This window comes from Bos indicus, chromosome 3, assembly GCF_029378745.1.
Source record: "Bos indicus isolate NIAB-ARS_2022 breed Sahiwal x Tharparkar chromosome 3, NIAB-ARS_B.indTharparkar_mat_pri_1.0, whole genome shotgun sequence".
NCBI lineage: Eukaryota > Metazoa > Chordata > Mammalia > Artiodactyla > Bovidae > Bos > Bos indicus.
Window position 1 is genome coordinate 55317832 of NC_091762.1, and position 12323 is coordinate 55330154.

General features: G+C 37.8%; 1 protein-coding gene across 2 annotated transcripts in view; it reads left to right on the top strand.

The window, feature by feature from the left end:
• The window catches only part of GTF2B (general transcription factor IIB), a 31069-nt gene that overhangs the window by 139 nt on the left and 18607 nt on the right, over positions 1 to 12323 (top strand). The window contains exons 1-2 of one of the 2 annotated variants that reach the window (XM_070786167.1): positions 37 to 1175; positions 4798 to 4904. In XM_070786167.1, the coding sequence (XP_070642268.1) occupies positions 4874 to 4904 (31 nt within the window). In that variant the 5' untranslated portion in view covers positions 37 to 1175; positions 4798 to 4873. Of the gene's footprint in view, positions 1 to 36; positions 1176 to 4797; positions 4905 to 12323 lie in introns of those variants that run through there. The other variant, XM_019957143.2, reaches the window with a different exon arrangement.

Below are 12323 nucleotides of genomic sequence, written 5' to 3' on the forward strand. Positions count from 1 at the left end.
TCATGTAGAGCCCAGCCAGCTGAAGGGCGGGCGTCGAGTGCCGGGGCTAGCAGGGCGGCCGCTCCCGCTGCTTCATCGAGCAGAACGCCTCGGAAGTGCGGGGAGAGGCAGCCGGAGCCGCTGGCCGCTCGGGACAAAGGCACATCCAGACGCAGGGCTGTCAGGGGTGTCGCAGGGGGTAACGAGCCGCCGGCGTTTCTCCTCCAGCGTCCTTGGTCGTTTTCTCACCCAGGCATTATCGTGTGGAGGGGCTCCGGTGTCCCCAGCCTCTGGCCTCGGGTCTTTTGCGTATGATCCAACTGTCCTTTTTTCTTAAATTTTCCACGCTTGTTTTTTTTAATCTGTTGGTCTGCCAGCCGAGGGTCCTTGAATCCTCTTCTAGAGAGCGGGAAGGGGTTAGTTCTAGGCCTTTATCCATCTGGCAAAAAGTTAGGGACGTCAGCGTTGGTAAACCTGATGGAAACTGATAGCCATCCCCGAGGCCTTTTGAAGTGGAAGCTAAGGCATTTCTGAAGAGTTGATAAGTCTCCTTAAGAGATTTCTTTAGAAATGTCATCTGTATACTCCTGAAGAAAATTTTGCCTGCAGAAAATTAACGTATACTGGGAAGTCACTCGGAGAAGGCAATGGCAACCCACTCCAGTGTTCTTGCCTGGAGAATCCCAGGGACGGGGGAGCCTGGTGGGCTGCCATCTGTGGGGTCGCACAGGGTCGGACACGACTGAAGCGACTTAGCAGCAGCCGCAGCAGGAAAGTCACTAATATATTTTAAAAATGTGATGTACTGATTGATACCTACTGCAAATGCATACAGTGCCATTAGAGACAGCCTTTAATCCTGTGACATGAAAAATGCTTGCAGACCCTAATTATGTCTCTCATGACTAGTATGAGGTAGATATTAGGATTTTTGCCTAAGTGTAAACTGAGTCATGCCCATGTTGACTTTTCCAAGGTTAGTATTAGAACAGAGTATAGAATCTCAGATATGTTTCCTGGTATCACACTTGGTAACTCATAATGTATTAAACGTATCAGATTAAGTTCTGTAGCTTCTGGAAGCCAAGGTAACTCTGGCATAATTTTTCTGAACTTGTTCTCATCTTTGGAATTGAGTTCCTGATGAAAACCATCATCACAAAATAATAAGCTTTGAGTAGTCCAGGCCCTTTCTGGTGAGTACCAAGCCTTACTACTTTATGTTACTGTATTTTTAAAAGATGGGGCAGGAGGCAGCCTTAACTAAACTACTTGGAAACAACTCTTAAGGCCAGTGACACTTGTTTACTGATTGTAATTCTGTGATTAAATGCTCAATCATTCTATTTGGGTGTGGCTCTGTCAGGTTAGGCTTCCTTGTAGGTAAATGGAGAACTAGCTTCCCAAAGACACCTATATATAACATTCTCCTATGGCAGATCTACTATGAATATGGTTATATTGGGGCTTTATTATAACATAGTGTAGTAGTTAAATATAGTAAATTCACTTGATTGATTCTTTACCAAAAAAAAATACATTTCCTTTGTGTGCTTTATTCTCTTTTAAAAGAAAAAATCTCAGATATTTCTTTGAAATAAATTCTTCCTAGGCTTATTGCAGTTGTCCATCTCTGAGTTTTTTCTACCCATGAGAACAAAGGTGGATGTTAGTATTTCTGTGATAGCTTTTTTCCCCTGAGAAAGAGGGACAGTTACTGGACTATGAAACTGCTTGGTGTTTTCACAGAGAAGAACACAAATGTTATGAGTTCAGATCTAAACTCTACCACTCATTAGTTCTGTGACTTCAGGAAAATCATTCTCTGAGCATAATCTTTAAAATAGAGGTAATGCTTAATTTGAAGGGTTGCTAATGAAGATTAATAATATATGTACAGTACTAGACACACAGTCAGAGAAGGCAATGGTACCCCACTCCAGTACTCTTGCCTGGAAAATCCCATGGACCGAGGAGCCTGGTGGGCTGCAGTCCGTGGGGTTGCTTAGAGCTGGACACGACTGAGCGACTTCACTTTCACTTTTCAGTTTCATGCATTGGAGAAGGAACTGGCAACCCACTCCAGTGTTCTTGCCTGGAGAATCCCAGGGACGGGGGAGCCTGGTAGGCTGCAATCCATGGGCTCACTAGGAGTCGGACACGACTGAGCGACTTCACTTTCAGTTTTCACTTTCATGCATTGGAGAAGGAAATAGAAACCCACTTCAGTGTTCTTGCCTGGAGAATCCCGGGAACGGGGAGCCTGCTGGGCTGCCGTCTGTGGGGTCGCACAGAGTCGGACACGACTGAAGTGACTTAGCAGCAGCAGCAGCCGCAGACACATAGTAGGCACCCAGTAAAGGATAGCTATAAAATGAAGTTTGGAATTTCGTGGCTTCTTAGGCAGCCTAAGGTGTTTTAATGTCAGTGGTGGTGGTTTACTCCATTCCTTCCCTCTCGTTTCTTTCCCTTACTTCCCCCACTGCCCTACTCTTGTGCTTCCTCTTTTGTATTACCCTTGTGGGTTATTTAATTAAAAGTTAACTGCTTGAGCACAGTTTTACTTTGAATAGGTAACACATGCAAATCATAAAAAGCAAGAAGAAAAGCAGTTTCTTTTTTCCCTCACTCCTAACCATCTAATTCTCCAGAGCAGTCATCGTAACCAGTTTCTTGGTGTTTTCCTAGTGATTCTGTGGTTTCACAAACATATGCATATAATCCTAACCTCTCTTCCTTCCAAAAAGTAGTCTAATATAAAAAATGAATGCTCTCTCGCTTTTTACCTTTTTTTGTGAAGTTATTTAGCACACAGATTTTAAGTGTGCAGTTCACTTACAAAGTGAGCACATACACGTAGCTGTCACCCAAGTCTCTCGATCAAATACCACCAGCAGCAGCAGCACTCTGGAAACCTCCTTTATGCCCTCAGTCAGTACTCTTTCTCAAAGAAAACCACATCCTTATTCTTAACACTATAGATTTGTTTTGCCTAACTTAAACTTTATATATAAATGCGTATGTATTCCTCTGTGTCTGGTGTCTTTTGGTCAGCATTTGGAGATTTACTCATGTTATTGCATATAACTGTAGTTCTTTTTTCAGTTTTCTCTGAAATCCCTATGTTACTCTTTCATTCAGCATATCTTTGAGTTGTTCCCATATCATTTTTATATACATATACATGCACACAATATTCTACTTTTTAATAGTACAAAATATATCAGTCCTTTGAATGCTGTGTGCCACATGGCTGCCCATTGTACACATTTGTAATTACTGTTACTTTTCTAACACTGTCCTTTATTTTGACACAGTTTTAAAAAAATAATTTATACTAATTTCTTAATGTTTTATTTATTATAATTTATGAAAATATTTTCCTAGTAGAAGTTTATGGAATAAGCATGTTGTTGTTCAGTAACTCTTTGGAACCCCATGGACTGCAGCACACCAGGCCTCCCTGTGCTTCACTATATCCCAGAGTTTGCTCAGACTCACGTCTATTGAGTCAGTGATGCCATCCAAGCATCTCACCCTCTGTCACCCCCTTCTCCTCCTGCCTTCAGTCTTTCCCAGCATCAGGGTCTTTTCCAGTGAGTTATGTCTTTACATCAGGTGGCGAAAGTATTGGAGCTTTAGCTTAGCTTTAGGTGCAGCATCATTCAGGATTGATTTCCTTTAGGTTTGACTGGTTTGATTTGCAGCCCAAGGGACTCTTAAGAGTCTAATAAGCATGAATATAAACTAAACCTCCATTCCCTGTTTTCCCAGTGAGAAGATTCAAGGTGTGTTCTGGTTAACCTGAACGTGTACATTTGGGAATATGGATTATTTTATCAGTTTTTCAGTGGATATTACCTCTGTTGAAAGTTACCATTCTGAACTGTGTTTGCTAGTTTGAGAAACTTTATCCAAAACCACAGATACCTGTTTACATACTTCAAGAATAGTTGATGTTATCTTTTATATATATGTTTGTGAAGCTTGTTCTGTATTACTTCAAGTGTACTTTTAAAAAGAGCTTATTTTCAATGATAGCAGACATTTGTGATTGTAAGACACCACAGCCATAGAAATAATTATTAAATCTATGTTAAATATCTTGGATAGTTTTTAGAACCGATTCTCTCAGGTCACTTACGGCTGATGTGTCTTTCCCATACTGCCTTACTTTCAAAATAAAATAAGCAAATTATTAATATCACAAATAGATTTAAAAGTAGCTTTTGAAGTCATTTCTTGAGTGCTAACAAACTCAGTTCTGGACTAAATGAAATCATCCTAAGTTCAGCAGAGCCACATCTACCACCTTGGTTTGTATCCTTTTTAGGTTCAGTGTACATTCAAGTTTATTACTAAGGTATCCAGCGAGTAGAAAAACACAGACTTGAAATTTATTCTCTCACCAGAGAAGTGTCAAAGGTCGCAGACCAGATGGTTATATGTATATGTTCCGTGTTATGATGGTAGGTAGTCATTTCCATACCAATCAAGATTTATAAACATTTTAGTAGTCTGCATGTTAAAAAAAAGCTTGTTTTCTGTTTACATTTTTAAAACCTTCCATTCTGCAAACCAGGAACTATTCTTACAAAAGGCAGTTCCAGTATTATCTGTTAATTACTAAGTAGGATTTAAAGTAACTAAGATGTTTACTTTGAAATCTGAGCTTAAATGTCTTATAAGTGTAAATGTACTGTAAATTTATTGGGAAAGTGTTCAGAATCCACCTCTTCCCCCCTCCGAAAGATTAATAGTGTGTTGCATATTGGTTAGAAGGATATTTAAAAAAAAATTTTTTTTTTTCCCACGTAGTTTGGATGCTCTTCCAAGAGTCACATGTCCAAACCATCCAGATGCGATCCTAGTGGAGGACTACAGAGCTGGTGATATGATCTGTCCTGAATGTGGCCTGGTTGTAGGTAAGCAGTTACTATGATTTTAATTGAAAACACTCTTTTGGGTACTTTGCTTTTGTATATTTTCCAAACTCTCTTTTAATGAATACATTTTTACTTTTTCCTCTTACAGGTAATACATATTTTTTTGTAAAGCAAATAGATTTAGAAGAAAGGAAATAAGTGAGAGTAAAATCAGAGACCATATTTTACTGTCTATAGAAACACATATACTTCATAATGTGGGGTAGGATGGACATCTAAAATGGAGGTAATTAATCCAGAAGGAAAGGCCTTTAGTCCTTTGTTTCCTGAGTTTTTTGGCTTAAATATTTGATGCACACTTGTGCATATGGAAATAATGAATAAATGTAATCTACCTTTTGTGATTTTCTTATATTTAAACATGATTTGTTTCAGAGGAATGAAATTAGATAAGCATGAATGATTTTGCAGTAATAAAGGTATGTCTTTATAGAGGTATTGAGTCTCATGCAAGGCCTTTTAGTCATCAAAAAAAGATTGGTTTAAATTTCATTTGCTCATACAGACTGATTTATTTATGAATTTCTAGTGTAAAATTGTTATTGCCCAAAATACTGCTTCTTAAAATTTCACTTTATTCCTACTTGCTCACTAATCTAGATCTGTAGTATAACTTTAGGATAGAGATAGTCTGTTCAGAAATTTTTCTTATGGTGGGGTTGTCTCCAGCACCTGAGAAAAGGTATAATACTTCAAGGTTTGAAATACTCAAGAATGAAACTGCTAGCAGGCTTGTGGGCAGTGTAACAGAAACATGGATAGCGTTACACTGTGGAAGTGTCTTTTTTGGAGCACGTGCAATATTCATCCGAGTAGGCTGCTTGCCTCAGACCTCCAGTGGGAGTTTTAAATCATACAGAGTTGTTAGTAGCAATTGAAACCCATTTGCAATTACATTCTACTCAGTAAGTATATTAACAGTTAATAAGCTTATATGCTAGGCACTGTTCTAAATGACTTACATATTCACTCAGTTTTTCCTTAGTGACACCTATGAGGTATATCTTCATTTTAGAGATGGCAGAAACTGAGGATTAAGTAGTCCAGCAGTCTAGTTCCACTGCCATAGTTCCATTATGACCTGTCACCTATTTTTATATGCCCTGTGTGCTGAGAATGACTTTTCCATTTTTTTAATAGTTAAAAAATCAAAATAATATTTGGGGACATGTGAAAATATTATCAAAGTCAAACTTAAAAATAAAATGTTATTGGAATATAGTCACACTCATTTGTTTATGTATTGTCTGTGGCTGCTTTCATGTTGCATAGCAGAGTTTAGTGGTTGTAAAAGAAAATGTCAATATATGGCAAAAACCACTACAATATTGTAAAGTAATTAGCCTCCAGTTAAAATGAAAAAAAAAAAAAGAAACCTTACATGTTGTTCTCATCACATCATACTGCCGCTCAGTGCACTACAAATCCCAGTTATAAATCCGCAGCATTTTGAGTGCCAGGCATACCTCCATACTGCAACTCTTATTTATTTATTTTGTTACCATTGCATACCCATCAAGTCAAAATGAGAAAAAAAAAGAACTCTGAAAGTCATGTTTTTAAGGCATAGTCGGAGAAGGCAATGACAACCCACTCCAGTACTCTTGCTTGGAGAATCCCATGGACGGAGGAGCCTGGTAGGCTGCAGTCCGTGGGCTTGCTAGGAGTCGGACACGACTGAGCGACTTCACTTTCACTTTTCACTTTCATGCATTGGAGAAGGCAATGGCAACCCACTCCAGTACTCTTGCTTGGAGAATCCCATGGACGGAGGAGCCTGGTAGGCTGCAGTCCGTGGGCTTGCTAGGAGTCGGACACGACTGAGCGACTTCACTTTCACTTTTCACTTTCATGCATTGGAGAAGGCAATGGCAACCCACTCCAGTGTTCTTGCCTGGAGAATCCCAGGGACGGGGGAGCCTGGTGTGCTGCCATCTATGGGGTCGCACAGAGTCAGACATGACTGAAGCGACTTAGCAGCAGAGCATAAGTTTTGTAACTGGATGAAATGGCGAATCATTGTCCTTATCATGTGGTCCATACTATAGATACACCAGAAGAAGACAATTGACATTATCAGGCTAAGCACTTATCACAGTACTGCTAATTCAGGAAAACAGTGATCATAAAATTTAGAAAATGTCAAGTAGAAAATCTCATCACAGCTGAATTTCTTCACAAAAGTAAAAGAATAAAAATAAGGCTGCAGTTAAGTTTCTGAGTGGCTCATTTGTGGGCCAAACAGGGAAGATCATTTACCAATGATGAGTTATTTGTGTGTGTTTGTAATAGCTAAAGAAATGTGTCCAGAGACTATAAACTTAGTTAAGACTGCTAGCCTCTCAGAAGAAACAGTTGCTTGAAGAGTTGAGGACGTTGGCAGTGACATCAGTAGTAAATTAAAAACAAGATAATTTATTTCAAGTATTTTTCCTAGACTCTTGATGACTAGACAGGTGTTGTTGATATTGCTGATTTGTTTATTCACAGAGTCAGTGCAGAGTTTCATAGATTGAATCAGCTGCATGGAACAACTACAGGAGAAACTACTTCTAAATTAAATTGCCAAAATACTGATTCAGTACAACCTGAAGTGGAATCTGCTAGGATGTGTTAAAAATAAGGTGTAGTGCAGAAGACTTAGTTGGACAAACTTATAAAGATTGTGAAAATGGAAGATTTTTCAAGTGTATAGTTATCCATTGTATTATTTATCTGCTATGCTGTGGAAAAGGTTTGAATTCATCACATGTTATTGATCCATATATATAATGTCAGTAGTGAATTTCATTCAGTCTCATGGACTTAACTGTCATCAGTTCTATAAATTTTTGTCAGAAATAGAAGCTGAGTATCTTGACTTGCCCAACCACACAGTCATTTGGTAACTTAATAATGGCAAAGTTTTCTTGTGACCTTTTTTAAAGCTCTGGGGCAAGGTTGAAGTTTTTCTGAGCCAGTATTGCCCTCAGCCACTACTGTTGAACACAAATGGCTTCAGAAATTAGGTTTTCCTGCAGAGTTGCTAGTGTTTATTAATAAATTCAATCTAGAACTGCAAAGGCAAAGTGGTGATTGATTACACTGTAGTAAAGCCAGTTTGACAACTAGCATTATTTAAAACATAAGTAATGTCAAATTGCTTTAATACATCTTATGTACTTTCATGGTTGTCAGAAGTTAAAACAAAAACTAAGATTTTAATTCCCACCCAAATCTGCAGTGGATATATTTTCCAAACTCAAACTTTAGTCAGTGTTTTTCAGACCAGGATACAAGTGCAAAGGAAATTTTCATATTTTAAAGCTGCTTAACTGCAATTAAGGAGATTCTACCTAACCTTTAATTAGAAGTGATTTTTTAATCTACAATATAGTGACATGATAAAAGGCAAATATCAGAAGAATGTAATAAGATTCTATAAATGCCTTCCAAACAGTGAATATGCTCTATTAGAAATGCTTGTGGATTAATGTCAGTATTTGATTGTACTTGTCTGCATGAGGGAAGACATTTTTAAAAGTAAGATATATAAAATGTTATTAATATAACACTGACAGATGACCATTTGTAATTGATGAAAAAAAATTTTTTTTGATGGTTAAGGAACACTAACTTTGAACTCTGATTAAGTGATATGTTATCCCTTCAAAAGAGAATTCTGTTATTCCTAGTAGTAGAAATTGTATTATAACAAATTATATTCGGTCATTATTATATTCTTAATCAATTAAAAACTAGTGGATTTTTCTCTTTTTGTTTAATTACATATATATATATACATATAATAATAACCTCAGTTTGGCCTCTGGACCCACAAAGCCTTTATAAAATGTTTTCTATGGCCCTTTACAGAAAATGTTTGCTGACCCCCAAGTTAAATGAGAGCATTCTAATTCTTACCAAGTAGTAAAATTGAACTGATTATATGTAAGAGTGAGACAGAGACAGAAGATTAATTAGAATTTCAGTTTCTTGGTTCTCTTAACTTCTGTTGCCATTTAAAAAGAAATAGTGGAAAAATACTGTATTATATTTCCAGTCTTTCCATCAGCTTCACTTCTGCTGTAACTAGCAAGATAGTTGGATAAAATTAAGTAACTGGAGAAGGAAGATATAATTCTCAAGTCTTACATTCTTTTTAGTGCTTGGAATCCTAAATTTTACTTTTTTTTTTTTTTTTTCTATCTCTAACCAAAGACAGTTAATTTCCTTTTAATTTTGCTTTATTATTATTATTGAACAGCATCAAAAATGGTATTTTTCATTCTAACGATGTAAGCTAATTTTTTTTTTTCCAGTTTATTTGGCTGCATCTGGTCTTAGTTGCATCACACAGGATCTTTCATTGTGGTGCACAGACTCTGTAGTTGTGGCTTTCCTGGTGGCTCAGATGTAAAGAGTCTGCCTGCAGTGCAGGAGACCCAAATTCGATCCCTGGGTTGGGAAGATCCTCTGAAGAAGGAAATGGCACCCCACTCCAGTACTCTTGCCTGGAAAATCCCATGGGCGGAGGAGCCTGGCAGGCTACAGTCAGTGGGGTTGCAAAGAGTCGGACACAACTGAGTGACTTCACTTCTTCACTTCACTAGTTGTGGCATGTGGACTTAGTTGCCCCATGACATGTAGGATCTCTATTCCCCGACCAGAGATCAAAACCATGTCCCCTGCACTGCAAGGTGGAATCTCAACCACTGGACCACCAGGGGAGTCCCTAGGCTAGATTTGAAGGCCTGAAAAATTTGAAGTATAATCTGATTAAACTTTTCTATATATAGAAATATCTGTTTGTGATGCTGGGTTTTCTGACATAAAATATAACAAACTTTTGTCTTAACATACACAGTAGCCTCATTCACAGGTATTGTGGTTAAATGTATAATATGATGCCCTGCAAGTGAAGAATATATTTCATGACCAGACAAGAGGAGGCAAGCAAGAAAGAGTCTGCAAACAGAAAGTTCCATTTTGCTGATGTTACCATCAGCCAAATTATGTTGAAAATAGTTTAATTGATCATGACTTTCCATGAGTCTAAATTTTAAAAATACATACACATATGTACATATATACAGAAACATATATCATTGTCATATATTAATAATAAATCAGATTTCCATCATCATTTTGATTTAAAGGCATATGCTCTTCTTTTGTCAGCTCAGTTCAACTTTTATCTCTAATACTCTGGAGATAGAGAAGAAATTAAGCTGGGCAAATATTCTGTAGTCCACTGAGGGCGTAAAATTTGTAACTTTTTAAACATTTGAGAGATTGATGTTCATAGTGATTTATATTTAGATAGCATCATCATATGTCTTCTAATAAATAATTTTGGTGTACATAGTTTGATTATACTTGCCATGAAATTTTACACTGCCTCAAAGTTTTTAGTATTTAGGCTATAACATTTCTTGAACAAGCACTTTGAATAGCTTTTTGTTTAAATAGTCACCAGACAACTTTAGAAACAAGCCCTTTTAGAATTGTTTCTGGACAACTTTGTACTTAATATTTAATATTAATGTGTTCTTGAAACTTAGGGCATCCCATTGTCACTAACTCCCTTTAATTTTAAACTCAAGACCAGATACTGCTTAACTGTCATTTTTGGAGCCATATTGTACCCCTCTCTACTGAGTCATCAAGTAAGAGTGCCCATTACTATTATTTTTTTTAAGTGAAATAATTCATAATACAAAAAATATGTTTTGTGTGATATAAAATATCTTTTTATAGTCTCTAATAACACTTCTCACTGTCCTTCAAGCCATCATTTGTAGGCTACTTGAGGCCCATCACTCAGTCTTAAAACCAGTGCCACATATTTTAGGACTTTATTAAAGCAACATCATACTTTCTGGAACCAGTTTCTGTTTCAGTTACATGATGGACCACTTTAAAATTTAATGGCTTGTAACAGCCATTTAATTTTGCTCAAAATTTTATATGTCATTAATTTGTGAAGGAGTCACTTAGGCCACTGTTTCAGCCCTAACTGGACCTGGAGGGTGCACTTCCATAATGGTTTCTCACCTGCATTTTGGTACCTTTCTGCTCCTTGACCCTCCCTGTGTTGAAGTGTCATCCTCTAAAGCCTTTCCGTAGTTGTATTAGAATAGCTCATACATGATGGTTGGTTTCTAAGAAAGATATCCCAAGAGCAAGTGTTCTGAGGGAGAATGGAAGCTGGACTCAAGTAGTTAAGGGCTGTGCCTTGAAACAAGGTCACTTTTGTATTCTGTTAGTCACAGCAGTCCTAGGACCCACCTAGACTGGAAGGGGAGAAGAAATAGCCCCACCTCAGTGTGAGGGTAGTAACTGAAAGTCGCTCAGTCATGTCTGACTCTTTGTGACCCTGTGGACTATACAGGCCATGGAATTCTCCCGGTCAGAATACTGGAGTGGGTAGCCAGCCATTCCCTTTTCTGTGGGATCTTCCCAACCCAGGGATCGAACCTAGGTTTCCCGCATTGTAGGCAGATTCTTCACCAGCTGAGCCACGATGGAAGCCCCAGTGTGAGGGTAACAATGTCATATTGCAGAAGAATATGTGGATGGGAGATATTATTGCTGCTATCTTTGGAAAATACAATTTGATGTCTTGTTTAATTTTTCCCCAGTATTTAAATGGTTGTGTAGTATTTAGTCTCTCCTATACTTTAGATTGTTTCCAATTTCTTTTTAGCTCTTTGTAAAACTACTTACATATGTAACAGTTGACATTTGAATTTTAAGATTGTTATTTTAGACATTTGAAGTATTTGTCATCGGCTGTTTTGTCAGTGACCCTTAAGACATTGGTAGTGATCTCTCAAATAGGGCCAATTTTTAAAGCAAAGCTTTGTCATTTCTACCATGAAACTGTTGGCCCCACCAGCACTGATTGTGGGTCCCCCCCAACAGTCCTGTGTGATTATGTCACCATAAAAGTCGAGCACTAGGTGGCAGTATAATCATACTTAGATTATCAATTTGTTCATAAATGTGACCTTGTACATTGTTTATACATGACTTATAGGCTGTAAAGTATTAAGTTAGTAAATTATCAAGGGTTTTATAAATTAGGATTTCACAGTGAAGTGTTGTATAGAAATAGTGTTATCAACTTAAAGCCACTTTTTGAATACCATTTAAAACAGAATTCCTTCGTTTTTCTTAAAAGTAATGTAAGGAAAATACAGGAGAATAGTTTAAGTTCAGTTCAGTCGCTCAGTCGTGTCCGACTCTTTGCAACCCCATGAACTGCATCACGCTAGGCCTCCCTGTCCATCACCAACTCCCACAGTCCACCCAAACCCATGTCCATTGAGTCGGTGATGTTATCCAACCATCTCATCCTCTGTCGTCCCCTTCTCCTGCCCTCAATCTTTCCCAGCATCAGGGTCTTTTCAAATG